The following is a 27,871-nucleotide window of genomic DNA, read 5'->3' on the forward strand; positions in this document are numbered from 1 at the left end:
AGCACAGTTATAGGCCTGGTGAACTCACCCACTCAGAAGAGAGCATCAGGCTCCTCTGCTGCCCCCTATGGGCTGAGTCCTACAGCAATGGACAAAGGACTCTTGATCTGGGGAATGATATTCCATACACTCTTTATTTCCTTGTAACCAAACGCACATGCACGGGAGGGGTTTGAAATCTCGAGCCAAGTCTTTCTGCTTCATCTGTATACACGGTCAACTCCTGGAATTGATGGAACCACACTTTAAAAAGATTTTTCTCACCGTGGGTCTGAAGAAATATGATTGGAGGATTAATTTTTCTATGCTTCACAGAGAAGCCGGCGGAGTGTTCAGTGCCTGGGATGTGTTTTGTCTTAGGATGTCTACGGTGCCCTTTCTGACTGACTTGGATATTTAGCTCTGGAAGGACAGCCTCTAAATGCTAAGCTTGCCTGGGTCCAGCAACAGCTGTGGGGTCTTTGTAATTAACTCCGAACTCCCCTTAAGGAGCCAGGCTTCCCCTAAGACCAGGCTCACACTCGGTGGGAGTTGCCTGGCCTCTGTAACACTTGCTGTGAACTCCTTGCCAGGGGTGTCTGTGGGAACCCACCCTCAGCCGACCATCAGGGCAGCATCAGACTAACCTCTGTCTGCGAAGCCCAGGCACACCATCCCGTGGCGGGCTCACTACTCTTGGGGCCATTGCTCTCCTCACCTGGAATAAACAACACGATGGTGACATTTAGCGCTATGGCACGTTCTACTCCGTCTAATTTTACCATCACTCCTGGTTAAGCACCACCCAGACTTCTTATTAAATCTAACCTACTACTTCTGGTCCTCCCCTACCCTGTTGTTTATTGATTCATTAAATGAACACCTACGATTATTGAGCAGCTTGAGGACTTAAGTACTCTTTAGTAGCAAGAATGCTGCGGTAAATAAAGCATGCTGACCTTGACCTTGACCTGTGGCAGCTGCTGGCCACATGTAGCTAGTTAAATTTAATTGAAATTATGTAAAGTTAAAAATGTAGCATCTCAGTTGCTCCATCTTCTATGTGACTTCAGCCATGGTCGGCTGGAGGCTAGCAGGATGGGACAGACAAGAGAGCACCGACAGCTGTAAAGGACGTTCCGCTGGACAGTATAAGCCAAGAATGTTTATTCATTCTGGTGGGTGGGATATAGATGACAAAAATGTACATTATGACCAAGAAATATCAAAACTAAACTTCAAGAAAACAACTCATTTAAGAAATGGACCATGGGATTGGTTAGAAAGTTCTCTAGAAAAACAAATGACTGTTAAACACCTTTAAAAAAAAAAGTTAAGCCTTATCAACTTCCCTTATCACCAGAGAAAAGCAGATTAAAACTCCTTTAAGATCCTGTCTCGTCTCCTGTGTCAGCACCTACTTCAGTTAAGAGCGGCCACCAGAGGCTGGAGAGATGGCTCAGAAGTAAAGAGCCCTGGGTGCTCTTCTAGAGGTCCTGAGTTCAATTCCCAGCAACCACATAGTGGCTCACAACCATCTATAATGTGATCTGATGCCCTCTTCAGCACTATATACATAATAATAAATAAATAAATCTTTGAGGAAAAAAGAGTGGCCACCAACAGCAATAAAAATGCGGACAAATGCTGGCATGGGTGTGTAGAAAGAGGGACCATCGTATATTGTTGTTGGTAGGAATGTAAACTGCTGTAGCCATGTTAGAATCAGTCTGGATGTTTCTCAAAAGTCTAGAAATAGAACCACCTTATGACCTAGCTATACCGTTCCTGGGCGCTTGCACATCCATGTTGACTGCTGCTCTATTTGCAGTAGCTAGGAAATGGAATCAACCTCCAAGTCCACCTATTGGGTGAATCGATAATGGAAACAGAGCACACACGCAGTGGGATTTTATTCAGCTGTAAAGAAAAGTGGAGTCAGGACATTGGGAGATAAAGGAGGAACTGGAGAAGTTATAGGGAGTGCGTTACCTCAGACAGACCCAGGAGGCAAACACACCTCGGCCTCTCATACATGGATTCTAGCCTCACGTGTTGTTTTATAAACTCGGAGGGCTGGAGGGATGGCTCAGAGGTTTAAGAGCCACTGGCTGCTCTTCCGAAGGTCCCGAGTTCAATTCCCAGCAACCACCTGTAATGAGATCTGGTGCCTTCTTGTGGTGGGCAGGCACACGTGTGGGCAGAATACTGTATAAATGATAAGTAAATTTTTTAAAAAATATAAATAAACTTGGAGTACCTGCCAGGAAGTAAGGGAGGGAAGATAGTATACTACAGGTAAGACGGAAGCGGAAAGGGGATATTGAGGGCAGAAAGGTCCAATCAGGGAGAGGGTGGCACGAGAGGGCGGGTGAGGAGTTAACCAAGGTAACGAGTGTACGGAAAGGCTGTGTGGAAACCTGCGGTCTTTCAACCCTCCCCTAATTGAAGAGGAGAGCAGAACATGAGTGATATGGGGGGGGGGCAGATGCTGAGGAGTGGGAGGGAGATGGGGGCGGGGAGGAGATGGAGGACGAGTTGCCAAAAGCGAAAGTATTAAAAGTCTTATGGAAACCCATTTGTAAGTTTAAAAACTTGAAAGCGGGGAGGAGGCTGGAGAGATGGCTCAGAGGTTAAGAGCACTGTCTGTTCTTCCAGAGGTCCTGAGTTCAATTCCCAGCAACCACATGGTGGCTCATGAGCATCTATAATGTGATCTAATGTGCACTGTATACATAATAAATAAAGAAATCTTTAAAAAAAAAAAACTTGAAAGGGAGTTTGAACTTGGGTAGACGGAGACGTTCTTAAAACCGTGGGCTTATTAGATGAAAGTCTCGGCGGGATGCATACGGTGCTGCCTGTGAGTTACTGGCCAAAGCGGCCCCAGGGGCTGACAGAACCCCCCAGGGTATTCCCATGGTTCGTGTTGGTAAGACTGCACATTTTAGTTGCAGGACATAGAGGGAACCAGTCCCCCGCCCCCCCTCTGGCTGGCCTTGTAGTGCTGGGAGACGCTGGAGAAGAGTTAGGACCCATGGTGTCAGCCAGCGTTGGACCCCACATGCTGCAGCAACAACCTGCCAAGTGAGAGACGCTCATTGGTGCAGTAGTGGCGTGGCTGTTACGAGGATAACCAACCGCCTTCTGCTTGGACTTACGGCCAGCTCCATAGAGAGAACGAGGAATCCATGTCTGGCACTGTGAGCTGGTTAGAGACCCCTGGCTGGTCATGGGGGGTTGGGGGGGGCTCTACTATTATTGTGCTAAGTAGTTGTGTTATCAAACTGCCTTCTAGGTATTTATGTCTGAACCCACAGATCTGTGCTGCTCTCCACCTTGGTCAGAGAAGCTGCTTTTTGCAGGGAGTAGTGGTGAGCGCAGACTCTCCTGACTGGTCAAAGTGATGAGAGTAAGTGGGTGTGAGTGCTCAGCCCTAAAGGGGACATCTGTGTCATCCCGTCCATCCCTTAAGGCTTAGGGGAAATCGAGGACGAGGGGTGGGAAGAATGTGAGAAGCGAGGCATGGGAAGGAATGCTGGGCAGTGCTGTCTCCTGCATGCGATGAGGCTGTTGCTCAAGAGGAGCTATAGGCAGCTTACGGTCCTGAGGGAGGGAGGGGGAATCATTTTCCTTTGTTGGTGTGGCTGCTCGTAGGTTATCTATGCTCCAGTGAATGATGCCGCACTCATGTACAGATGGGCAGGACTAATTTGACTTAATAGGGTGTGTGTGTGTGTGTGTGTGTGTGTGTGTGTGTGTGTGTGTGTGTGTGTATGGAGGGGAGTGAGAGTAGGTTTGATCAAAATGTATTGTGTACATGTACAGAATTTTCAAAGAAGGAATTAAAACATATTTAAAATAATTACCATGAGATTTTTAAAAAAAATGTATATCATGTGTATTAAAAACACAGGTTTTTATGGAAAAGAGCTATGGAAAAGATTAAATTGACAGTGGGCAGGTGCCGCCAGAACTGGGGCGCAGGAGCTGCGCTGTGGTCTGGGTTCTAGTGGCCTCTTCTCTGGCACCACACCCCTCCTTCCCGTGTTCTTGTCCTCATCTGGCTAGTGATGGAATACCCTCCCGGCTCTTTTATTTTTTGGCAGAGGGTGGTCCCAGACAGTGTTTCTCTATGTAACTCTGGCTGTCCTGGAACTCACTTTGTAGACCAGGATGACCTCAAATTCAGAGATCTGCCTGCCCCCAGAGCGCTGGGATTAAAGGCGGGCGCCATTACACCTGGTAGTCAGTCGTTCAGGTTCTTATAGTAACATCTACACATTTCCGGTAGCTTCGCGTTTGCCATCCAAGTGTGCTACTGTGGCAAACTAAGGGGCTGTGCTTTTTTAAAGACTCAACTTCGGTACCCAGACCCCCACCCCCAACACACACTACACTTGGGAGATCAGGAATTCAAGGTTATCCTCAGCCACATAGCATGCATGAAGGATACATGGGGGCCCTATCTCAAACAAACAGCCCCCAAATACCTTTAAATTACAAAAGGCTTCCAACTCGCTTGCCTCTGTCACTTCCCAAGATGACCACCAGATGGCAGCATCAGCTTATGAACCCCATCAGCAAGGCTTGGCTTCCTGGCACAAGCTATATGCATCTATTTATTTGAAATGGAAAATAAACCATCCTGGGGCAATATGGAAATTAAAATAGCACCTGTAATAGACAGAGGGAAATTATAATTACAGTAGTACCCGGATTTGGAACCAAATATTTACAGAGTTCAGGGGACAAAGTCTTGTGCCGCAGATAGCTACACCCACTGGTACTGTTGAGGTGAACTAAAATAAAATCCTTCAGGCGTTTTCTCTACCTTTTAAAATGACAACTCTTTCTGGTCTTTCAGTGACTGGTCAGTTGTTTTCCCCCTCAGCTTCATGTAAAACAATAAGCAAAGAAAATCTATACATTTGTTCCTAGTTGTGATCTTGCAAGTTCAAGGCCAGCTGCCGTGTCTAACATCTGGGACTCATCCCGCCTGCTCTGTTACCTCACGGTCAGGCATGCATCTTTCCCAGATGTGTAGAGAGGGATGGGGGCATGTGTGAAGGCTCAAGGAATGCACAGTCTCCATGCTTCCGGAGCATGGAGGAGGCATTGGGCCCAGGAGGAGAATTTTCTAGGCCTGCTTTAGCTAACTGTTTGACAGGTGGTGGATCAAAGACATGGGATGTCTCCTGATTCTGGGTGAGAGCTTTTTGTAAGAAAGAGAGCCAAAGCCAGGCCATGGTGGAACTAACACCAGAGGCCTAAGGTGCCAGTATAGGCACTTTGCTTCCACAGAGACCAAGAGCAGAAACTCAGAGGTTGACCAGCCTTTCAGTGATCTGGAATTTAGCTCAAGGCAAATGAAAGGCACAGCTCCGTGTTTCTCTTCTTTCTTTGCTTTTTATGAAGATTAACTCAACATTTTGAGATAGGGTCCCTCTGCGTAGCCCTGGCTATCCTGGAATTCACTATGTAGAGCAGGCTGGCTTGAAGCTCACTGCGATCCTCCTGTCTCTGCCCCCCAAGTGCTGAGATCCGTGTTTCTTTATCTGCATCGTCTTATTTACCATTTTCCTTTCTCTAGATGACCACATTACACGGGGGCAAGTGTAACTGTACAACACATACGGAGAACACGCGTTACACTTAGAATTGTCCAAACACTTTGATGTGCTAATTTATGCCCTGGAGTCTAGCCTTAGGAACTATACCTGGTTTATAAAAAGTATATATTAAAATATGTTTAAAAGACAGTATTACCTAATTCATGGGCATTTGGGGGTGGGATCTTTTGCCATGTATTAATAGAAAATGATTGAACATAATTTATTACATACATATAATTGTTTTGTTAGGTTGCAATAAAAATAGTGTGGACCACCTAGAGATAGAAAATGGGTATTAATTTCATGAGAAAGAAAAAAAAATATGTTACTTTTTGGTGGTGATAATTATGTTTTAATTTTTCATATTAGAGACTATTTAAAAATTCACAAGCTCTAGAGTGATTGTTTAAATGATTCCAAAAATAAATTTCTACTTTTGATGGTTTTTAAAAAAAGTTTGTGTATGTGTGCGTGTTCATGTGTGCACGCACATGCACGTGTGTGTGTGTGTGTGTGTGTGTGTGTGTGTGTGTGAGAGAGAGAGAGAGAGAGAGACAGCAAGTGTGTGGAGGACAAAGGGTAGCCTGTGGGATCCAGTTCTCGCCTTCCAGCACATAGGATCCTAGGGTTGATCTCAGGTCCTCATCCTTGGCAGCAAGCACATTATCCACTAAGTCATCTATCTGACCAGCACATCTGAATTTTCTTTAAGTATCTAAGAATGGAAAATGGAAACTTATTGAAACTATTTATTTTAGATTTAAAACAGCTTAATAATTCATTTATCTCAAAATTTCTTTTTGTCTCCTTTTCATCTTTGTCTCTCAGCCTTAAAAATAATTCCCTAAACTCCAGTCTCTAATTTATTTATTTGCTGTCTCAGACTTAAGAAGTTGGGCCACTTCTAAGCTCTTTCTAGGCTGGGGGTGTTAGGGTGGCTCTGGCCTGGATGTCTGGAGCCTGATGCATTCTGATCACAACATTGCCTATGTAAAATCCTTAACTGCTTTTTAAAGATTATGCTGGCTACTTTTATACCAACTGGACACAAGCTGGTGTCATCCAAAAGGAAGGAACCTCAATCGAGAAAATTCCCCCATAAGATCCAGCTGCAGGGCATTTTCTTAATTAGTGATTGATGGGGGAGGGCCCAGCCCTTGTGGGGGGGGTACCATACCTGGGCTGGTTGTCCCAGGTTCTCTAAGAAAGCAGGCTGAGCAAGCCATGGAGAGCAAGCCAGTGAGAAGCACCCATCCATGGCCTCTGCACCAGCCTCCTGCCTCCAGGTTCCTGCCATGTTTGAGTTCCTGTCCTGACTTCCTTGAAGGTGAACATGGAGAGTAAACCAAATAAACCTTTCCCTCCCCATGTTGCTTTTGTCATGGTTTTTCATCATTGAAATAGAAATTTTAAGATAAAGTTTTTTATTTATTTGAGTGTGTTTGTATACATGTATGCTCACTTGCATGTAAGTACCCAAGGAAGCCAGAGAGGGCATCGGATCCCCTGGAGCTGGAAATTCAGGTACTGTGAGCTGTGCACTGAGGGGGCTGGGAACTAAATTCAAGTCTTCTGTGAGAGCAGCAAATGCTCTTAACCACAGAGCCACCCTCCAGTCCCTAATGTGTTTACTTACTGATTATAATAGAGAGTGTGAACTCAAATATTCTATTGGTCTGTGCTTACCATTCTTTGGATAACATATGGATATATCATTCTCAAAAGTAAAGGGGGAAGAAAAAGCAAGAAAATCTGAGTGACAACAGTGACACAAGAGTAGACCAGAGTGACAACAGTGAAAGAAGAGTGGACCAGAGTGACAACAGTGACAGAAGAGTGGACCAGAATGACAACAGTGACAGAAGAGTGGACCAGAGTGACATTAGTGACAGAAGTGTGGGCCAGAGTGACATTAGTGACAGAAGAGTGGGCCAGAGTGACAACAGTGACAGAAGAGTGGACCAGAGTGACAAAAGTGACAGAAGAGTGGGCCAAAGTGACAACAGTGACAGAAGAGTGGACCAGAGTGACAACAGTGACAGAAGAGTGGACCAGAGTGACAACAGTGACAGGAGAGTGGACCAGAGTGACATTAGTGACAGAAGAGTGGAACAGAGTGACTTCAGTGACAGAAGAGTGGGCCAGAGTGACTTCAGTGACAGAAGAGTGGGCCAGAGTGACAACAGTGACAGAAGGGTAGACCAGAGTGACAACAGTGACAGAAGAATGGACCAGAGAGACAACAGTGACAGAAGAGTGGGCCAGAGTGACAACAGTGACACAAGAGTGGACCAGAGTGACAACAGTGACACAAGAGTAGACCAGAGTGACAACAGTGACACAAGAGTAGACCAGAGTGACAACAGTGACACAATAGTGCACTCATTAAGGAGAACAGAAAAGTGGGCCCACAGAGTGACACAGAAAAGACCAGGAGAAGCCTAAAATACTGTGGTCCAAAACAGCATTAAATGTCATTTTGGTTTATAACAGTGCATGTCTAAGACAAAACGAAAGCACAAATGACAAAAGCCACAGGCCAGGAAGAAGGTGAAAACCCAGGTACAAGATGCCTAAGGTATACATAAGTTTATGTAAGGCTTAATGCCTTCTCTTCTTTTGCTCAGGGCAATTGGTTTGTCTCTAAAATGGGGTGCATTTCCTCGGGAGACAGGTAGCAGCTTAACCTATACATCAGGTGCCCCAGAGCCTAGAGAAGGATACAATCTTGTTTTGATGTCAATTAAATAATGTTTTTATGGCCTTTGGTAATGGTAATATTATACTCCCTTTTTGAAAGAGTTCAAAATAAAACAGACCTGGATCACAAGAAGACTACTGATAAGTCAGTCTATACGTACATGAATTCAAACTACAGTACTAACCTCGATTGTATAATGCTTGTGCATCCGGCACACCTCATGTATTTATAGTTTTAAAATTGTATAATACTTGTAAAAAAAAGTATATAATTTCAGAATTAAAGTACCAGACACTGATGCTGGACATCCTCCAGCATGCTGATATGCTGACATGCTGCATTCCTCATGTTCCATCCACAACTGCTTCGGTTGCTGTTGTCTTCAGAACATCTCCTAAGACAGCTTTGGAGAAAGCTCCTGATTCCAATTGGTCCAGCATATCAGACCGTCCCACCCAGGACTTTTATTAAGCTTGAATTTTCAACAATTGGAGACTGGACCACAAATTCTATCTCTAGCTTGCTTAACCATTTTCCTAGTTTTATTTGGGTCCCTGTATAGATATTATTTGTCCCAAATCAGCCCGAAGAAGCTTTTAAAAAAAGAATGCCACCCCGTTTCCCTTAAAGGGGGGTTGAGTAAGGTTTTGGGCTATGGAAGTTTATCTTCATTGAGAATTGATTGTGTTATTATTGGCTTTGTTCAGAGAAAGAACGAGGCTGAATTCGGGGAATTTTTTCTGAAAATATAAAAATATATAGGAATGATAGGACAAAAAGTAGATTATTGAATTTACTCTTCAACTTAAGGCCTTAATTGTTAATCACAAGGCTAGTTTTAATTCATTGGTATAGAATATTAGATATTGAGGTAAAATAGGTTTATTTTTAATTCATTGTACTATTCAATTTTATCACAAGACTGTACATCTTAGATTTAATAGATAGACAAAGTAAAATATTTAGATTAAGTCTTCAAAAACCTCAGAGACCTACAGAATATGGCATTTAAAGAAATTTTGTTTGAGGATTCTTTGAAAATGAGACAGGTTGACTCCTGACAACACCCAGCCTACCTCAAAGAAGGTAATGAGCATCGAGGAACCTACATATGGAGATGGCTTCAGATGTGGCAAACCTGCCCCTGAGCAAAAAAATGTCCTTACTGTCTGCCACTGACATCATTCTGCCTGAAATGGGCAAACTTAGAGGCAGGTGGAGTTGATGGCCTAACTGTGCCAAGACAGGGTAAGCAAGTCCTCAACAGTCTCTGCTTCACTAACATGTCTGTCAGATAAAGTGGGCCAGAAGGCTGAAGATGATGCTCCAACGTGTTAAAGAGTTTCGAGTGACTATTCAGGTAACCAAGTGTCTCTGTCATTTTTTTTTTTTTTTCCATTTTGGAAGCTGCTAACCTGCACTTCCTAATTACTCAGCTAGTTGATTTTATTCCTTCTCAAGTCTCTGATGGGGTTGAAGACAGCAAAACATTGTAACATAAATATAACAATTGTTTTGTGGTTCTTGTGTATATATATTGTATATTGGAGTAATGATATAACTGTATGGGTAAAAGGGTTTTTTGTTTTTGTTTTTTTACTAAAAGGAGGAATTGTGGAGGAATGCTAAGTGAATGTATCAGCCATCAATAAAGCGCTGTTTAGCCAATCAGCTGGGAAGAAGGACAGGAAGTGGAAGGCGGGACTTCCTAGAAGGGAGGAGAAAAGTTTGACGGTAGGAGGAGGGGGTTTTGGACGTTGGAGGAGGACGGTGGGAACTTGACAAGGACCAGCCCAGGGGTCATAGTGTCAAGTGATTGGAATATATGTGTGTTATAAGGTTTAGAGTAGTTTGTTTAGTTTACAAGTAGATTAGAATCAGTTCAGACTCTGCCTGGCGAATTGCTGGCAGCGTCAGGTATTTGCTTTGTAGGCCGAACAGATACAAAATACTGTAACAGGTGGGGGGCAGGGAAGATGGCTCAGTCAGCAGTGTCTACCACAGAAATCACTAGGACCTGAGTTCAGATAGGTACCCACTCTAGAAAAAAAAAAAGCCAGGTACACTCTCACGTGTCTGTAACACTAGTGCTAGGAGTGAATGTGGTGCCAGCTTGATTTCCAGAGCTTGCAGGTCAGCTGCTCTAGCCAATCAGTGAACTCTAGGTTCAATAAAAGATCCTGCTTAAAAAGATAAGGTGGAGAATAATAGTAGAAGCCATCCAACATTACCCTCTAGCCTCTCCATGTGGACACACTTAAACATGTGCGCACCTACACGCACATATGTGCACACGCACGCACACATGCAGCAAATGGATCAGAAAAACAACAGCTGTCTCAGTGTAAATCCTAAAGTACAAAGAGCCTGGAATGATGCATTTCAATTCACGAAAGAAAACAACCACTATGTCAGTAAAGTGCTGGCAGCACAGACATGAAGATCTCGGAGGGGCGTGCCGGCACTTAGACAAGGAGCTGGGCGTGGCAGTGGTGCCTGTAACCTCAGCACTGGGGAGGGGCCAGTGGTGATGTGTGTGCAGAGACAGGAGGACCTCTGAGGCTTTGGAGCTAGCTTCTATAGCCAATCCGTGAGCTCAACCTCGGTGGGACATCACTAAAAAAGGAGGGTAGGCTGGAGAGATGGCTCAGAGGTTAAGAGCACTTGTTGCTCTGACAGAAGACCTGAGTTCCTATGCTCCCATCACCTCCAGGCTCTTTTCTCCTTCTCCCCACTTTTCCACATTGCTTAATGTTTGGCTGTGTGGCTCAGCATCTGCCACTGGGTGGAGCCTCTCTCAGAGGACAGCTATGCTGGACTCCTGTTTGCAAACATAGCAGAATATCATTAATAGTGTCAGGGGTTGGCTCTTTCCCTTGGGGTGGGTCTTGGGTTGGGCCAGGCATTGGTTGGATGTTTCCTCAATTTCAGTTCTATCTTTATCCCTGTACGTCTGAAGACCAATAGAGCTAGCTAACCAGGGCCCAAAGGGGCTTGCTGAGACTGAAGCACCAGCCAAAGACCATACATGGACTGGACCTAGTCACCCCCCCCCATACAGATGTAGCCAATGGGCAGCTCAGGCTTCATGTGGGTCCTCTACTAAGGGGATCAGGGGCTGTCTCTGACATGGACTCTGTTGCCTGCTTTTTGATCACTTATCCCTGGCAGGACTGCCTTGCCAGGCCACAGGGAAAGAGGACTTGTTCAGTCCTGATGCAACTTGATGAGCTGGGGTAGATAGGAAGGGGGCACGTCCCTTTTCTGAGGAACAGGGGAGGGTGGATTGGGGGAGAAGAAGGTAGGGTTGGACTGGGCGGAGAGGAGGGATGCAGCTATGACCAGGATGTAAAGTGAATAAAAAAAAATCCTATGCTATAATTCATTCTAAGGGTGAAAAATTGATTTCACAAAGACAAGTAGGTGATATACAACACGTAAATATAACCATGGACAAAAATCACATTATCATCACAACAGATTTGGAATGAGCCTTTGAGAAATGTCAACATCCCTTCATAATAAAAACCTTGAAGAGCTGAGGGGGGGTGGGGTGCACACCTTTAATCCCAGTGCTCAGGAGGCAGAGACAGGAGGATCTTTGAGTTCAACACAAGCCTGGTCTACATAGTGAGTTCCAGGACAACCAGGCTACATAGCGAAACCCTGTCTCAAAAAAACCAAAATGAAATCCAAATCAAAGCAAGCAAAGCAAACACTCAAACAAAAAGCCAAGCAAAACAAAACGAAAAAGTACAAAGATACTAGGAATAGAAAGAACATCCATCAGTATAATAAAGGCCTGTATTTCTCCATGTAAATCTCCATAACAAGCCTGTAGCCAATCTATACGAAACGGGGAAAAATGAAAAGTTCCGAAATATGATAATGGTGTCTATTCTCTTTACTCTTACTCAATAAAACACCCAACTTCTTAGCCAGAGTGAGACAGCAAGAAAAACCAGAACTAGCAAAGGAAAAAGTCAAAGGATCCATGTTTGGCATAACCCTGGCGCTAAAACACCTCAGAGCCTCCACAGACAGCGCCTAGACTTAGCAATTGTCAGCACAGTAGCAGGATAAAAGATAACTCCAACAAAGCAGCACTAATGAACTCAGTGAAATTCCATCACCACAGCTCCCAAAACAGTAGGAATAAAAATAACCCAGAAAGTTAAGGACCTCTATAATGACAGTTATAAGACACTGAGTACATTGAAGAACAATTATGAGCTTGGAAAACCTCCCTTATTCACGAGTCAGCACAATAGTTAAAATGGCCACCTGCAAGTTCAAGGCCATCTTCAGCAAAATTACAATGACTATTCTTCCCAAAACTAGAAAAAAAAAAACCCTAAACTTTATTTGGAAGCACAGAAGGCCATAAGAAGCTAAAGCGATCTTGAGTAAGGAGCAGTGCTGAAGGTATCATGGTCCCTGGTTTCAAGTTATAATACAGAATCATAGTAATCAAAGCAGCACGGTATTGAACAGACACATAGACCAATGGACCAGAGCAAATGACACAAATAAACCCACAGAGACACATCCATTTTATTCTCCACAAAGGTAACAAAATATATGCTTGATAAAACACATCTTTTAAAAATAGTGCTGCTAAAACTGGATGTCTGCATGCAGACAATAGAAACTATCTTACACCCTGTTACGGTTTGGATATGAGCTGTTCCTGACAGTGCTGAACTTATGGCGCCCCAGTTGATAATGCAATTTGGGGAGGCAATAGCAGCTTTAGGAGACCAACTAACAGGATGAATAGATGAGTACAGGAGTGCTTTTGAGGGCTGTGACTGGTCTCTCCTCGACCTTCTTTTCTTACTGTCTGCCATGAAGAAGAACAGTATCTTTTTGCCATGTGTCCCGCCACCATGATGCTCATCCTGGCTTGAAACTTAAGGTAATGGAGTCAGCCAACCACAGAACGAATTCACAGAAAATGAGAGCTGAAACAGCCCTTAAGTTATTTCTGTCAGGTATTTGTCTCAGTGACAAAAAGACCAACACATCCTTGTATAACAATTAAATCAAGAGCTGGAGAGACAGTTCAACAGGAAAATCACTTACCCTCTTAGTCCAGCCATATCCACTGGAAACAATGACAGTCATGAAGGCAACACAGTTGTTTGGCGGTTCCAGCAAAGCTGAGCTGAATGCTGTGATCGCTGTCATTCTGTTTTCTAGCTTCAGGTTTTCGGTCTCTGCCTGTTGCATTCTTAGGGAATTCCTACATTGTGATTAATTTTATGTCTTTCCCCAAGAAAATAATGTCTGGGTCTTTTTAGGAAAGTCCTAAACTTTGTCTGGCTCTATGTGGAAGTGTTCCTTATGCCCTGGAGCTCATGATGAGCACAGATAAGGAGGCCATAACTCCAGGAATCTTCTTGAGGTATCTGCCTCTAAGTAAACTCAAAAAGTACAATTGATGCAGGGTAAACACAAACAATTGACAAACTCTGACTGGCCAGGAGAAAAGATTCAAGACTTCCTTTTACAATACGCTTAGAGCTCTCTGAAAATGTAATTTAAAGACAGAGGAATCATACAGGATATTTCCCTGGAGGAATAGAACTCAGTAAATAAGATAAATTGGCTAAAATATCATTTTCCTACTTTATAGCATAGATGATGAAATGATATAGTAAAAGGAGTTAGGTATTAGTATTTGCTAGTCATAAAAAAACTGGCTCAGATACTTTCTGTTCATCTGGAGTGTTTTAAAACTACAAACACTGACAGCCTAAAAGCAGGCTGTCATATAATAAACGTGTTTGTTTTGGTGGAGACTTTCTCTAGATTCTTCGAATTGGAGTTATAGGGCTAATAAGAAAAATAAAACCTGTTCTATTTGTACTTTCTAATTGTGACTGAACTTGTAACCCTGAACATGTAATGAAAAGTCAAACATAATCTGTACTTCTTGGATAATCATTAGCCTGTCCATCCTTCCTTCCTTCCTTCCTTCCTTCCTCCCTCCCTTCCTCCCTCCCTTCCTTCAAGTGAGTTTGCAGTTTTACTCCTCTGATGTGTGAGATCTCACCAATTCCAACAGTGCCCTCAACGTATCCTTCCTCTTGTTCCAGACAAGTGAATCTCAACCTGTGGGTCACAACCCCTTTGGGGGTCACATATCAGATATTTACAAATAACAGTAGAAAATTATAGTTTTGAAGGAGCAACAAAATAATTTTTTTTTTATGGCTGTGGGTAACTACAGCATGAGGAACTGTGTTAAAGGGTTGCAGCATTAGGAAGGTTGATACTACTGTTCTACAACAACCAACATATTTGTCTTATTTTTTTTTAAATTAATCATTTCATATGTTTGCTTGTGTGAATTTATGCACACTGTATGCACGCAGGAGTCCTTACAGGTCAGAAGCGGGCATCACTAGGTGGCTGGGGACTGAACCCAAGTCCTCAGTGAGGTCAGGAAGTGCTCTGAGATGTCTCTCCAGCCCCATTCTTCTTATTGGTACCAATCTCTCGAACGATTATAGATCCTTTGCCTGAAACTTTAACAAGCTATTTTTTTCTGCCCAAACGGAACATTTTTTCCCTATCTTTCTGAGTAAAATTTTGCTACTGAGTCTCACTGCTAATCTGATCAAAGGCAACTCGAAAGAGTTATGCCACAGCCCGAAGGCCATTTGGTCTGGAAACTTGCTCCACCAAATAGTTTAGCTCATTAATTTTGAATTCAGCCTCACTCATATTTTCAGGATGTGGTAAAACACGGGGTCTTTGCCACAGTGCAATGTGAATACGCCTTGGTCCAGTTCCCAATAGTGTCCCTGTTCTGTCTAAACCTGGTGAGCAGTGTTTACTGTCCATATTTCCACCAGCACGTGGGTACTTCAAGCTCCTGTCAGAATCACAGTCCGTCCTACAGATAAAATGTGGTATAAATGATGTAGAGAGCAAAATGTATCATTTTCAGAAATATGGAAGAACTGGAAATTGTTATGTTAATCAAAAGATGCCAGAATCAGACAGCGTCATATGTTTGTTCTCACACAGGAAATCTAGAGGAAAACACAAAGATGTTAAAGTGGAAAGGTCTCTAAACAGAAGCTATGCTGCCTTGGTTGGGCAGCTGAGGGAGCTTGAAATGGCCAAGGCTTAAGCCAGCTTGCAAGACAGATCTTGCAAGGTACTTTAAGACTTGGTTCATGAGATAACAGGTTATTATTTTACAACACTAGTCAGATGCTTTCTTCTATCTACATCTCTCTACACAGGATCCTTTCATGTCTTGAACTTGTCCCAGACAGACGTGAGTCCACAGTACCAAACACCAGGACTGCCAATACCTGCAGATGCCAAAGCTGGTGCACAGACAACATGCAGAAATATGGATCCAAGTAGAATAGCAGGGAAGAGTCAAGGACCATGGGAAAGATGCCCATGGAAACACCGGAGCCTCCGGGAAAGATGCCCATGGAAACACCGGAGCCTCCGCCATAATATAATCATTGCTCTAAGGTGCCAAAGGCAGACTTAGAAAGTGCCCAAAGATCCATCAGTTCATGGGAGTGTTTGTCTATATCTCAAAACTTCCAAGTCTAATCAGAAAGATAGTTCATCTCATGTAGACTCCGTGCTTCATCTCTAAACAGGTGGCTGATGGGTGATGATGCTGTAAAGGGAAAACCTTGAACTGGCCAAGGCACCTTAAGACTGTATAAGTATGGAATCTCTTCCAAGCTAGGAGCTGTTGTAGAGCACATTCTCCTGTTAAAGATCAACTGAAAAGCTGTGTTCTAGAAAGTGGGACTCACACCTTTTCTTTTCTTTCTTTCTTCTTTCCCTTCTTTCTTTCTTTTCCAGGACAGGGTCTCACTATGTATCTCTGGCTGTCCTGGAACTCACTCTGTAGACCAGGCTGGGCTTGAAGTCCCAGATATTCAGCTGCCTCTGACTCCTGAGTGCTGGGATTAAAGGTGTACCCCACCACTCTTGGCTTGAATCACACAGTTTCAAACCTCTGCCATATATACATAAAGCATAAAAAATACTATTTGATCATAGTAGCAATAGTCTAATATAGATTCAATTAAAAGCTCTTAACAACTCAAGAATAGCTTAAATTTGTAAGGAGCCAGCCACGATCGTGCCAGCCGCACCCAATAATGGCGCTGGTCTGTGTGCTGCTACCTGTAAACAATTGCCAGTACGCATGCGTTTGCTAGAGCTATCTCTAGTGGCCCCTCCCGTCAGGGGGACTATGCTAATGGTAACTACGCTTGTGTAAGCTGTTGACCTATCTGCACTCATATGTTAATTAGGCATTCTGCCTGAACCTGTGAGGTGTTAACACGCCACTTTAGATGGTATTTAAGCTCAAGCTCTGGGGGAGTTTGGGGTCTTTTGCTTCAACTTCAAGGGCGCTCCCAATAAAGCGTGATTGAGAAGAATCCTTGTGTCGAGCGTCTTTCCTGCAGGCAGGAGGTCGCGTCATAAATTGTTTTTTTAAATATTTATTTATTTATTTATTATGAATACAGTGCACATTAGATCACATTATAGATGGTTGTGAGCCACCATGTGGTTGCTGGGAATTGAACTCAGGACCTCTGGAAGAGCAGGCAGTGCTCTTAACCTCTGAGCCATCTCTCCAGCCCCTTAAATTGTTTTTTAAAAATAACATTTGGACCAAAGAAGAAACCAAAAGAATAAACAACAACAACAAAAAGTGTTTATAGAACACATAGAATATCCATGTTATTTACAAAGGCACAAAATCCAAGCCATTATTAGTTTTATATATGCTGATAATGAAACAAGGAATAGAATGAATAAACCATGTGTAAATACTTTTGGAACAGAAAACTGTATCTGAAGTCAGGCAATGGTGGCACACACTTTTAATCTCAGCACTCAGGAGGCAGAGGCAGGTAGATCTCTGTTGAGTGTGAGGCTAGCCTACACGGGAAAAAAAAAAAAAAAAGCAAAAAAACCCGACTTGAAAACCTAAAAAAGAAAACAAAGAAAGAAGAAAACTGTGTCCAAAAGGTCTCAAAGATTAAACATTATAAGAAATAATCTACGGGCTGGTGGCTCACAACCATTTATTATGAGATCTGGCTCCCTCTTCTGGTGTGCAGGTGTACATGCAGGCAGAGCACTGTATACATAATAAATAAATAATCTTTAAAAAAAATAAAAAAAGAAATAATCTACAAGTCTGCATTTGAATGAACCAAGGAGATAGATTATCACAATTGCCCACACAAGGAAACTTTAATGTGCTATTGCAATGGTGGACTCTACTTGTCAGCTTGACAGAATTTGGAGTCACCTAGGAGACTCACTTCTGCATTTTCCCATGAGGAGATTTCAGAGACCTTTAATTGAGGAAGGAAACCCTTTGCCTCCCTGGCCCTCATGGGCTGCCACTCTATAATGGGGTTTAAGACTGAACAAAAATGGTTCAAAAAAATAAGAGTTGAGTACTGGTGTTACCCCCTCTCTGCTTCCTGGCTGCAGATGCAGTGTGACCAGCTGCCTCATGCTCCCATGCTCCCATGCTCCATGCTCCATGCTCCCATGCTCCCATGCTCCCATGCTCCCATGCTCCCATGCTCCATGCTCCCATGCTCCCATGCTCCATGCTCCCATGCTCCCATGCTCCATGCTCCCATGCTCCCATGCTCCCATGTTCCATGCTCCATGCTCCCATGCTCCCATGCTCCCATGCTCCCATGCTCCATGCTCCCATACTCCCATGCTCCCATGCTCCCATGCTCCCATGCTCCCGTGCTCCATGCTCCCACTGCCATCTTCCCTTCCCCCACCCCTAAGATGAAGTGTCCCCTTCAGATTGTGACTTCCCCCTCAAAAGAGAAAAAGACAAAATGAAAGCTGCACAGATCTAATAAAACGGCCAGCCATGGGGGAAAAATGCCAACCACTAGCTTTGGAAAGAACGTGATTCCCCAGAGGGCACAGGCGGAGGCTGTGCTGTTTAAACTCCTGTTGGGCACAGAAGAGGTCATCAGTTGAGCATTTCCTACGCAGACATAGACTAGCTCAGGACAGGGCAGAGCGTCTTTCCCGGAACCTGTTTAGTGAGGTAGCTGAGCTTTGCTACTTTGTGGATTCTTCTTTGCCCCATCCTTTACCCCCTGCGTTCACCCCTTAACACTAGATAGAAGGGAAACAAGGAGAGAGGAAATAGAAAATTCTCTGAATCTAATTTCTTTCCTTTTGTTTCTCCTTCGACCATGACTACTAGCAAACCTCCCTAAGTGACCATCAACCTCGTACCTTCCCTGACTCTTGGAGTTCCTCATGTTTACATAACCTCTGAAGAGTTCCCAGAATCCCAAAGGTCACACAATCACAGAAACTACCTGCAGCTGGCACAACCATGCCTTTGCTAGAGCACGAAGCAAATCAGTCAGCTGCTGTGAACAGTCCGAAGAAGCCCCGCATCCCCAAACCTGGGATTAAAATGATCACATTCTTATCATATTTCTGTTTTTTTTTTTTTTTAAAGAAACCGAAGTTCCAGAAGCCTTACTACAGAGACTGGTCATCTCTGATCCAGTGGTCACCACCCTCTCACCTTCTACCTCTGTCTAGTGTCGGCTAGCTCCAGTTCCAGAGTGTTGAGTCACTCATTAACCTCAACCCAAGATGCCCACTAAGATGGCCATGTCTTCTCCCATATATGAGGAAGGACACTGCTGACTCCACACTGGCTTCCCAGCCATTGTGAGCAAATCTAGGCACAGAGAGAACTGTGGGTACTCGCTCTGTCACACTAGGGTGAAGTTATGAAGACTTAGGCAGGGCTGGGAGCCAGGAGCTAAGGGTCCTGGAGGATTGCAAGAACCAAATAAAAGCCCTGGGAAGAGTGTGAACGGTAAGTGTCCAGGACAACAGGAGTGCTGCTAACTCCAGACCAGATGTTGGGAAGGTCCACAGAGGGACATTTCTTTTTAGGTAAAGACTGAAAGTTAGATGCTGTTTGTTTGGTATGAAGCACTGCTAAAGTATATTATAGGCATTTGGAGCCATAAATTCAGGAAAAATAGTAGACTTGTTGGTGGCATATGAATTGATACAAAGCTCCGTTTCCATGGCTGGGCACCCTCTGTTCAACAAAGACCTCTAGACCCTGTAGAAAGGATCTTGTGTAAGGGCACACCTGAAGACCAGTCTGAAGAATTCTCTGGTAAGGAGTGGAGTGGAAGATCCTGTTTCTGGCATCTTTCAGACAGTGTGGTTCTTGGTGTAGCTGACAAGGGGCTCAGCTCAGCTGTAAGACTAGTCTGAGTTGATTAGACTACCACCAACTAACTCTCTCCAAGGGGCCCCAGATTGCTCAGGCAGATCTGTCTGTGCGCCTACAGCACAATCCTAGCTGCCCACAACTGTCTTCTCCCCACCCAACCACAGATCCAGGTTCGTGTAGTGTTTCTCTCTTTGCACATCCTCGGTTCCTTCCTCACAACACATGTCAATCCAAAACTCCCAGGGAGGTGGAGGGGAAGTGGGGATGTTGCTGTTGCTGCCAGGGAGTAAAAGCAAGTTTCACATCAAGTCCCAGAAGAGCAGAGAGAAGAACTCGGATCCAGAACAACCTCAAAATCAGCTGCATCCCAAGCGGTCCGAAAGAAGTCCCAAGAGGCTCTCTGCATCGCATCCCGAGTGCAAGCCATGACCAGTCTTTCCAAGGGTCCTTTTCGATGCTCCAGGGCTCCTGGTAGCCACGCAACAATGAAGCGTGGGCGGTCCCAGCGGCTTCATTTGCATGCCGCCGCAGCTCGGCCAATGGGCTGCGCCCGGGCCTTGAAACGCGGTGTTGCTATCTGCGCGCGCGCGTGTGCCAGTGTGACAGCGCCGTGGCCGTGGCCGTGGCCGTGGGGCGCGCGGGGACCGCCCGGGGTGCCCGCTCCGCTCAGCGTCGCGGCCGCGTGGCCCGGCGGAGCCCCGAGACCACCCCCGGGCGGGGCGCCGCCGCGATGTCGGTGGCCGGGCTCAAGAAGCAGTTCCACAAAGCCAGCCAGGTAGGAAGGCGCGCGGGAGAGGGACCTGGAGGCGGTGTCCCCACGGGGTCGCGGGGCTGTGGACTCGGGGGGGTCTCCATCGGCTTCTCTCGGCCTGGGTTTCTGGTCGCCTCGGAGGGCGCGGAGGCGGGTAGCGGTCGCGCGCTTAGTGCTGCGCGCGGTGGTGCCTCCTCCCTAGAGTCTCGGGTCTCCGCCTGAGCCCTGGCGGTTGTAAATCTGAGCGGTTTGGCAGTGAAGGGGTCAGAGGTAGTGGGCTCAGAGATGAGCGACGGGGGGAAAGTCTCCGGGACCACGACCCGGGTAGGCCTCCCTCCTGCCCCCGAATCTCCAGCCTGTCCGTTGGGACCACCCCTCCCCCCGGGCGTTGTACTTGCCCCCTGGCTGCCCCCCCCCCCCCGCCCCCGCAGTCTCTTTAGCTTCCTCCTGGTTGGGGCACGTCGCTGTGGTCCCCTTCCCTTGCCCGCCGTCTTCGTCTTCCCTTGGTTGGTTCGAGGTTGGCACCAGGCAACTGCTCTCAAAGAGATGGTAGTGTGATGAGACCCAAAGCACACACGTAAACAAACCGTGCTAGACACACCTCCGCACAAGAGGGTGGCGGGTGACTTAGTGAGGGCTTTATGGGGAAGCTTCCAGGAGGAGAAGCCATGGCATCTGGGCATTAAGCATGAGAAAGGGTTGTGGGAGGAGAAGGGGGGCATTCTGAGCAGAGGAAGCTGGAAACAGGGACATGGGAAAGTGTGTGTGTGTGTGTGTGTGTGTGTAGCAAATTTGCTTTCTAATACTACACTCTTCCCGCGGATGTAGAGCTCACATTGTAAAACCTGCCAGCACCTGCGGATTTGTTGCCCTGCCCCTATCCCGTCCCCAGCCTCAAATTTGCTAGAACCCAGGTGGACAGATTGCATTTAGGGTTAACATCTGTGGCTGTGCCTTACCCCTGCTTCTCCCTCATATCTATCTTGAGATCTCAGCACGTTAGAAAATTCCTCTCTATCCCAGTCGGAAAGACACTGCTAGCCCCTCCGTCACAGTTGGTCCACAAGGAAACTGAGTGATGGCCGTTCCCAGCAGGGGACATAGGGCGGACAGTGGTGCTATTCAGAGTGATAGGAATCCTGGAGGAGGGGCCCATTGGGTGAGGGCAGAGATGGTGGCTTCCCTGTTGGATCTCTAGTACTTAACAAAAGTCTGTGGGATATTCAGTCGTCGTTGGCCTCTGGGCCATGGGCCTATCTTACTCCAGGGTCTGGAACTGGAAGTACTGATTTGGGGGAAATTCTAATTAAAACGAACATTTTAAAATGAGAGAACTGGGGCAAGTGAAGACGTGCTCTGAAGTCTATAAATAGAAACTCTAGGGGGCGCCATACTCGACTAGTGCTGAGCAGTGAGCGCTCCATAAACGCAGATGTAATAAATGAAGAATAAGTGAGATTTGGAAGGAATAGGGATAGATAGATAGATAGATAGATAGATAGATAGATAGATAGATAGGTGATTGATAGATGATAGATAAATAGATAGCTCCCCCCTTTTTTAGATATGGATGTTATAGGAGCAAAAGTCATGATCACCCAGATTGAGTCCTTGGGAGCTTCAGGACGGCTTCTGACCACGGAGCAGAAGTGGGTGGTTGAAGTCTTTGGAAGTTACTGGAGTTGGGAAACATACTGTGACAGGAGTCCATTCAGTCACCACTGTCCTTGCAGCCGGTGTGTTCCTACCTGGGGTCTAAATCTCCCCCTGCTCCCCTTTCTCTGAAATCATTTGAGAAGAAACACATCGTAGATTCTCTCTGGACTTTAACATCCTGAGGTTAAAGTACCTGCTAGTCAAGTTTCAAACCTGTTCTAGACATTTCCGTTCTTCTCCCCCTCTTCTAGGTCTTCCGTAGGCTGGGCTAGCCTCAGCCTGGTTACCCAGCCAAACATAATGGAAAACTGTTGAGGCTCCTGCTTCTTCTGCCAGGGCTGGGTTACAGGCGGGCAGCGCCACGCACACGTTTGGCAGCGCTGAGAACTGAGCCCGAGGCTGCTTGCATGCTAGGCAGGCCCGCTCCTGACTGGGCCTAGTCCCCAGCCCCAGTTCTAGAGGTCCTTTCTTAGAAACGATGCCGTGCAACGGGCTTGGGAAAGTTAGGTTGTGTTTAATTTAAAAAAACAGGGGAGCAGAGTAATAAAAAATGCCAGATGTTCTCAAACATAATTTTCACAGTGGGCCTCAATTCACTCCGAGCCCTCCCAGGGGCAGGGAGAATGGAGTCCTGGATGATGTCAGTGGCTGATAATTCCCAGGGATTCAAGGCTAGCTCCTTGCCATGATGCGCTTGGAGATGAGACGTGACTTAGCTGGGCCTTCTTGGCTCTCTGTGTGATGAATGAGAGGATTCAGAGGTCAGGCCCATGATAAACTTGATGGTGCAGTGTCTGCCAAACTCTGAGTAGACTAAAAACCACTGGATTGTACTTTTAACTTTTTAAAGGTGTGTGTGTGTGTGTGTGTGTGTGTGTGTGTGTGCGCGCGCGCGCACACGCATGCTTGCGCTTGTGCACACTCAAAGAGGCCAAAAGAGGACCAAGGTGAGTGCTGAGAACTGAACCTGGGATCTCTGGAGGAGCAGGAAGTGCTTTTAATTGTGGAACCATCTCTGCAGCCCCTGGATTGTACACTTTGAGTGAGCTGCATAGTATGTGAGTTGTAAGTACCCCCACACAAACACACGAGGCGGGGGAGGTGGGAGAGAGACTGTTCATCCATCCATCTGTCCCTCCATGGATGGATAGGCTTTGTATGGGGGTGTGTGTGCCTCAATTCTGAAATTCTTAATTTACTTAAAACATTTCAGAGAAAGACAAAGACAATAAGGGCTTTTTTTTTAAAAACAAGTCAGGGAGTCTGGACCATGGCAGGGTAAAATGAGTCAATGTCCTGGCTAACTGCTCCTCCTTTCCTACCTCTTCGCAGTTATTGAGGAACAGAGAGAGCCCTTTGCTTCCCAGAAGAGGAGCTGTCTGTCAGCCCTGGAGATGATGCCTCAGTGTGACAGGTTTCTTGAGTTTGTCACTGCATACTTTCAAAACTCTTTACCAGAGTTTTAAATAGAGCCAGGGATGCAGGTGGAGCTGCTAGAAGGAAATGCAAATAGCTTAGAGCTACACGGTGGCATCTTGCTAAGTACTGCTCACTACACAAGTGATAGAGACACACTCTGGTAGCGCATCCATTCGGCCACTCACCGCATCAAATTGGCTGTGTTTTATTTCATAGTAGTTTCTCTGGACAGTCGTCACAGTTGATGAGGGAGGCTCAGACCCCACTGCTGGTGGGTTCTCAGGCCTGGATGCTGTACTAATAGACATATTCTTTCCATTCCAGGACCTTCTAACCTCTTAGTGACTCGTGTCATATTCCCATCAAAGTCCAGGGACCAGTACCATTGCTTTTCTCTTCCTCTCCCGAGTTTAACCACCCAGTCTTCAGCAGCCTTATAGGCTCCATGTTGGATTTTCTTCTTTGTGCTTTTATGGGGCAATGCTCATACCTCTGTCACATGATCTGTAGGGGATGGAAAGCCCTTAACTTAGCCTCTTGGTAACTTGTTCTTTCTCTTTTAATATATCAAGTTGAGAAAGGCTGAGTGGCCGCAAGAGGCCCTGACATATCCCCCTCAGACACTGACTATGCTGATGGCCATTTATGGGCAAATGCTTCAGGGAAAGATGGCCCTGGTAAGTGATGAGATTCTCTAGGGAGACAGTGTTTGCCTTTTGTTTCACTTTCTCATCAGAGAAAAAGAAAAATGTGCTTTGCAAAATCCATAGATTAATTTTTTTCTCTTAGATGCATTGGAAAAATATAGTAAAAATAAAACATTCTTGCTGTCTTTTCACACAGACTGTTGTATAAATTAACCCATAAATCTGTGCACGTTGGTTTAAAAGTCAGGGTCCTAGAGTAGATGTCCAAACCAAATTGATTTTGAATTTTTTAATAACTGAAAGATTCAGTATAACCCAAACATTTCTTATTTTTTGTTCTTTGAAGTAAAACTATAGCCCAGGGTGTCCCTTGGGATTTGATTTTAAAGCACACTGGAAACCAGAGCTCCTCACTGTGAGATTAGCTTTTTAGCTTTATTAAGTACATTGATTGCAAATTGTATGGTACTAAGTACGTGGAGGGGTGTGTGCCATGTGTATCGGGACATGATGACTGACAGGTTTCACCCAGAAAATAAAGTCGTTAGTAAACGGAATGGATACAGTACTTCATTCAGCCAAGTAACAGGTGGACATATTGTGGATGTTGGACCTCAGCTAGCTGCATGAGGGCAGTTAGAGTCTGCTGGCCTTCTTGTCCCTGACACCTAGGGAGAGCAGCCGCACTGGGGCTGCGAGGCAGGTTCATCCTGCACCTGCTGCTGGCTGGGCTTTAGCTGCTCCTGGTCTTCTATGAAGCGGCCTCCCACTGGCCTCTGCCTTTGCGTTCCCAGTGTCATCACAGGCATATGCTGCACCCCCAGCCCTCTGATCTGCTCCTGGTGAGGCCTTTCACCCAGCTCCTGGTTCTTTCTTTTATCAGTTTCATGTAACCCAAGCTGGTTTCTGATTCTTTACGTGGATGAGGATGACCTTGGCCTTCTGACCCTCCACCTCCACAGTGCTGAGGTTGTAGGCATCCGCCATCTTGTATGGTTCAGGGAGGCACTGTTCTTCAGCCCTGATGATTCCTGTTTGTCTCACACATCAGTAGCAGCGCTGTGGCTGTTTCAGGCTCTGTGACTTAGGTCCACCCTGGTGAATCTCATATCCCAGTCACAGTCCCTCAGCCATGTCTCTATCTGCACCCCAGGAGTCCCAAGGTCCCCTGCTTGCTCACGTGTAGGTGTTTTTCTGCTCTTTTGTGTGACAAACAACAAATACAAGTGACCACTCACTCCACGGTGCCCCCGAACTTCTCGTTTTCATTGTCTCATGGGCTTTGCTCTTGTCTTCAGTACATTTCTTTTTTCTGGAGTCATTCCCATAAGCACGTAGATATGAGTTCTTCTATCTCGAAAAAAGAAAAAAAAAATCCTCCCTTAGCTGTGCCCTCCCTTTTTAAAATCTCGTCTCCCTTATCAGCAGGTTCTCTGAGGAAGTTCATACTCTGCCTTGGTTTTCTGTCACCCATTTTCTTTTTAACCCATTCTAATTGAGTTTTCGTCTGTGCTTTGAGGCCGCGCATCTTTAGGTCTTAAGTGCCCTTCAGTTTAATAGTAATTTCCCCATCTGAACTCTCAGCAGCGTTTGGCCAGTCTGCCTTTGTCTGACGATAGCACCTGCCAGGGTTTGAGTTCAGTCAGCCAGCTGATCCTCCAGGGCTCTTCTTCACCTCTTGACTGCACAGTACTGCACCATGCCGGCTGGCGCACTCTCAGGGAGGCTTACCCACGTCTAGACAGAGTATATGTACTGGTGAATCTCAAAATTGTATTTCCAGCTAACATGTTCCTCCTAAATACAGACACCACTCAGTGCTGCCTTCCTCGCAGATATCCATCCGCGCAGGTGTTACGGTTGAGATGGGTAAACTGGAACTTTTGTCTGTGTTCTCTCACATTTTCCTACTGGTGAACTCAAACATCTGTTCAGCCCCTTAAGTAAAGCAAAACTAAACAAAACAAAACAAAGCACAGAACTGATCCTTGGCTCCTCGGTCACACCACTAGTTTTGTTGGGGTGGTCTTCCTCCTGGCTTTGCTCTGAACGTGTGTGCTTAGTTGCGTACTATTCTTCATCTCTGCCGCTGCTCCTCTGCTCTGCTCCTCTGCTCTGCACCCCCGAGGCTGCAGTGGCTTCTGACTCCATCGCTAGACCTCTGTGCTGTCCTCCTACATCCAATCTGCCCACTCACAGTGCTTGGGCGCTTGCCTGAAGATACAGCTCAAGGAAGCAAAAGATTAAAAATGCTGGAGAGGAAAGGAAGTCATCCGTTGCTGGTGGGGATATAAATTTAAAAAGCCACTGTGGACAACAGTGTGGAGCTCTATGTTTTCCAGCTAGTCCCCTTCTGGGTGTACAAGCAAAGAAAGTGAGAGCAGGGTGCCTAAGAGCCACATGCACCTCTGTGCGTATAGTGGTGCTAGTCACGAGAGCTACAGCATCACCGTCGGTGCCTCAGTGAAGGGGTGAGTAGAGAATTGTGACGCACGTGGATTATTATACAGCCACAAAGAAAAAATGAAATCTGTCGTGTCCGGCCCGCTGGAAAAATCGAATCAGGGTTCACCTGAAAGAGGGAGTGAGGATTGAAAGAAGGATACAGAGACACGAGAAATAACGAATCAAGTCAGGAAATTTCTGATCAAGATTCACTTTAATGCTGACTAGTAGGAATATATAGAGAGCAAGGTCAATAGGATCTACTCTAATCTCACTCATCTTAGCCCCGCCCCCTCAAGAATACAATAGCCTGAATCGCTCCCTGTGGAACTTCCTAGTTCTCTGAGTAGTTCCCTGTAAGAACTTCCTTGATCCTCTGGGTGGTCCAAGTTGGGACGTCCCTGCTTCTTTCAAAAGTAAATAGTCCAAGGGTAGCCTGGAACACAAGACCTCATAAGGCAAAGGTCAGCAACTCAAAGGTCACAGCGTGCAGCCTAAGCACAGGATTTCTGACATGGCAGAATTTGGCATGGCTCCCCACAGGAATCCTGTGAAGTGTAGTATATTTTGTTAAATAAAGTAAGTCAGATATAGAGAAACAAATGCATGTTGTATGTATCTATTGAAATACCATATAAGCTCCATTAGTATATATTAAAATAAAGCAAAAATTTGTATCTAAGGCCATGTTAGTCTAGTGACAGATCTTCATTGGTTGGTAATAAAATAAAGCCCAAACTTAAAATGTCAATTTCCACCGTGGTCATTTTCTTTGCTCTAATGTTCATCTGATATTAATGTAGCTATGAGCTTTGCTTTGCTTTCAGCCTGCCCATGTTGCAATATTTAAAGTGTGCTGCTTGGATAAGGTGCAGTCAGATTTTGTTTTGGATGTTTAGCTATGACAAAATACTGGACAGAGACAACTCAAGGAAGAAAAGGTTAATCTTGGCTCACAGTTTCAGAGGAATTTCAGTTTGTCATAGGGGAGAATGGTGGTAGGAGTGATCCCATCTGCAGCGGTAGAAGCATGGAAGGCAGGCAGTCACATGGTGCTGACCAGGAGCAGGTCCAGACCCTGAGATGAATGGTGCTTTCAAAGGCCTGCCTTCTAGTGACGCATTACTACCAGCCAGGTTGACCTCCTAAAGTTGCCACAGCCTTCCAAAGAGTACTGCAGTTTTGAGATAAAGTATTCAAAATGTGACCCGAAGGGAACATTCAAATTCAAACCCTAACTGCCATGCTACATTAATCCACTCTTCCAGTCTGTTCTTTAACTGTTGTGTTTAGGCCGTTTACATTTAATGTAGTTATTAACATGTTAGAGCTAAAGGCTACCATTTTATTTATTTATTTAAAGATTTATTTATTATTATGTATAGTGTTTTGCCTGCA

At 45.4% G+C, this 27,871-nt stretch overlaps 1 protein-coding gene and 1 long non-coding RNA gene across 6 annotated transcripts in view; one reads left to right on the plus strand and one right to left on the minus strand.

The window, feature by feature from the left end:
- Positions 1-121: 121 nt before the first annotated feature.
- Positions 122-20,113, minus strand: LOC311583087. Of its 4 annotated transcripts, XR_014774375.1 has the most exons (5): positions 18,884-20,113; positions 6,199-6,309; positions 4,473-4,656; positions 627-2,153; positions 122-223 (listed from the first exon to the last, which is right to left on the minus strand). It is a non-coding gene; the product is annotated as an uncharacterized lncRNA (long non-coding RNA). The 4 variants fall into 4 exon arrangements; XR_014774376.1 differs by lacking the exon at positions 122-223 and having other exon boundaries at positions 285-2,153; positions 19,905-20,113; XR_014774377.1 differs by lacking the exon at positions 122-223 and having other exon boundaries at positions 285-2,150.
- A 40-nt stretch (positions 20,114-20,153) lies between these two features.
- The window catches only part of SH3GL3 (SH3 domain containing GRB2 like 3, endophilin A3), a 129,475-nt gene continuing 121,757 nt past the window's right edge, over positions 20,154-27,871 (plus strand). The window contains exon 1 of one of the 2 annotated variants that reach the window (XM_084756402.1): positions 20,154-20,330. In XM_084756402.1, the coding sequence (XP_084612528.1) occupies positions 20,286-20,330 (45 nt within the window). In that variant the 5' untranslated portion in view covers positions 20,154-20,285. Of the gene's footprint in view, positions 20,331-20,497; positions 20,631-27,871 lie in introns of those variants that run through there. The other variant, XM_084756403.1, reaches the window with a different exon arrangement.

Source organism: Acomys minous (genome assembly GCF_964271855.1).
Source record: "Acomys minous genome assembly, chromosome: 2".
NCBI lineage: Eukaryota > Metazoa > Chordata > Mammalia > Rodentia > Muridae > Acomys > Acomys minous.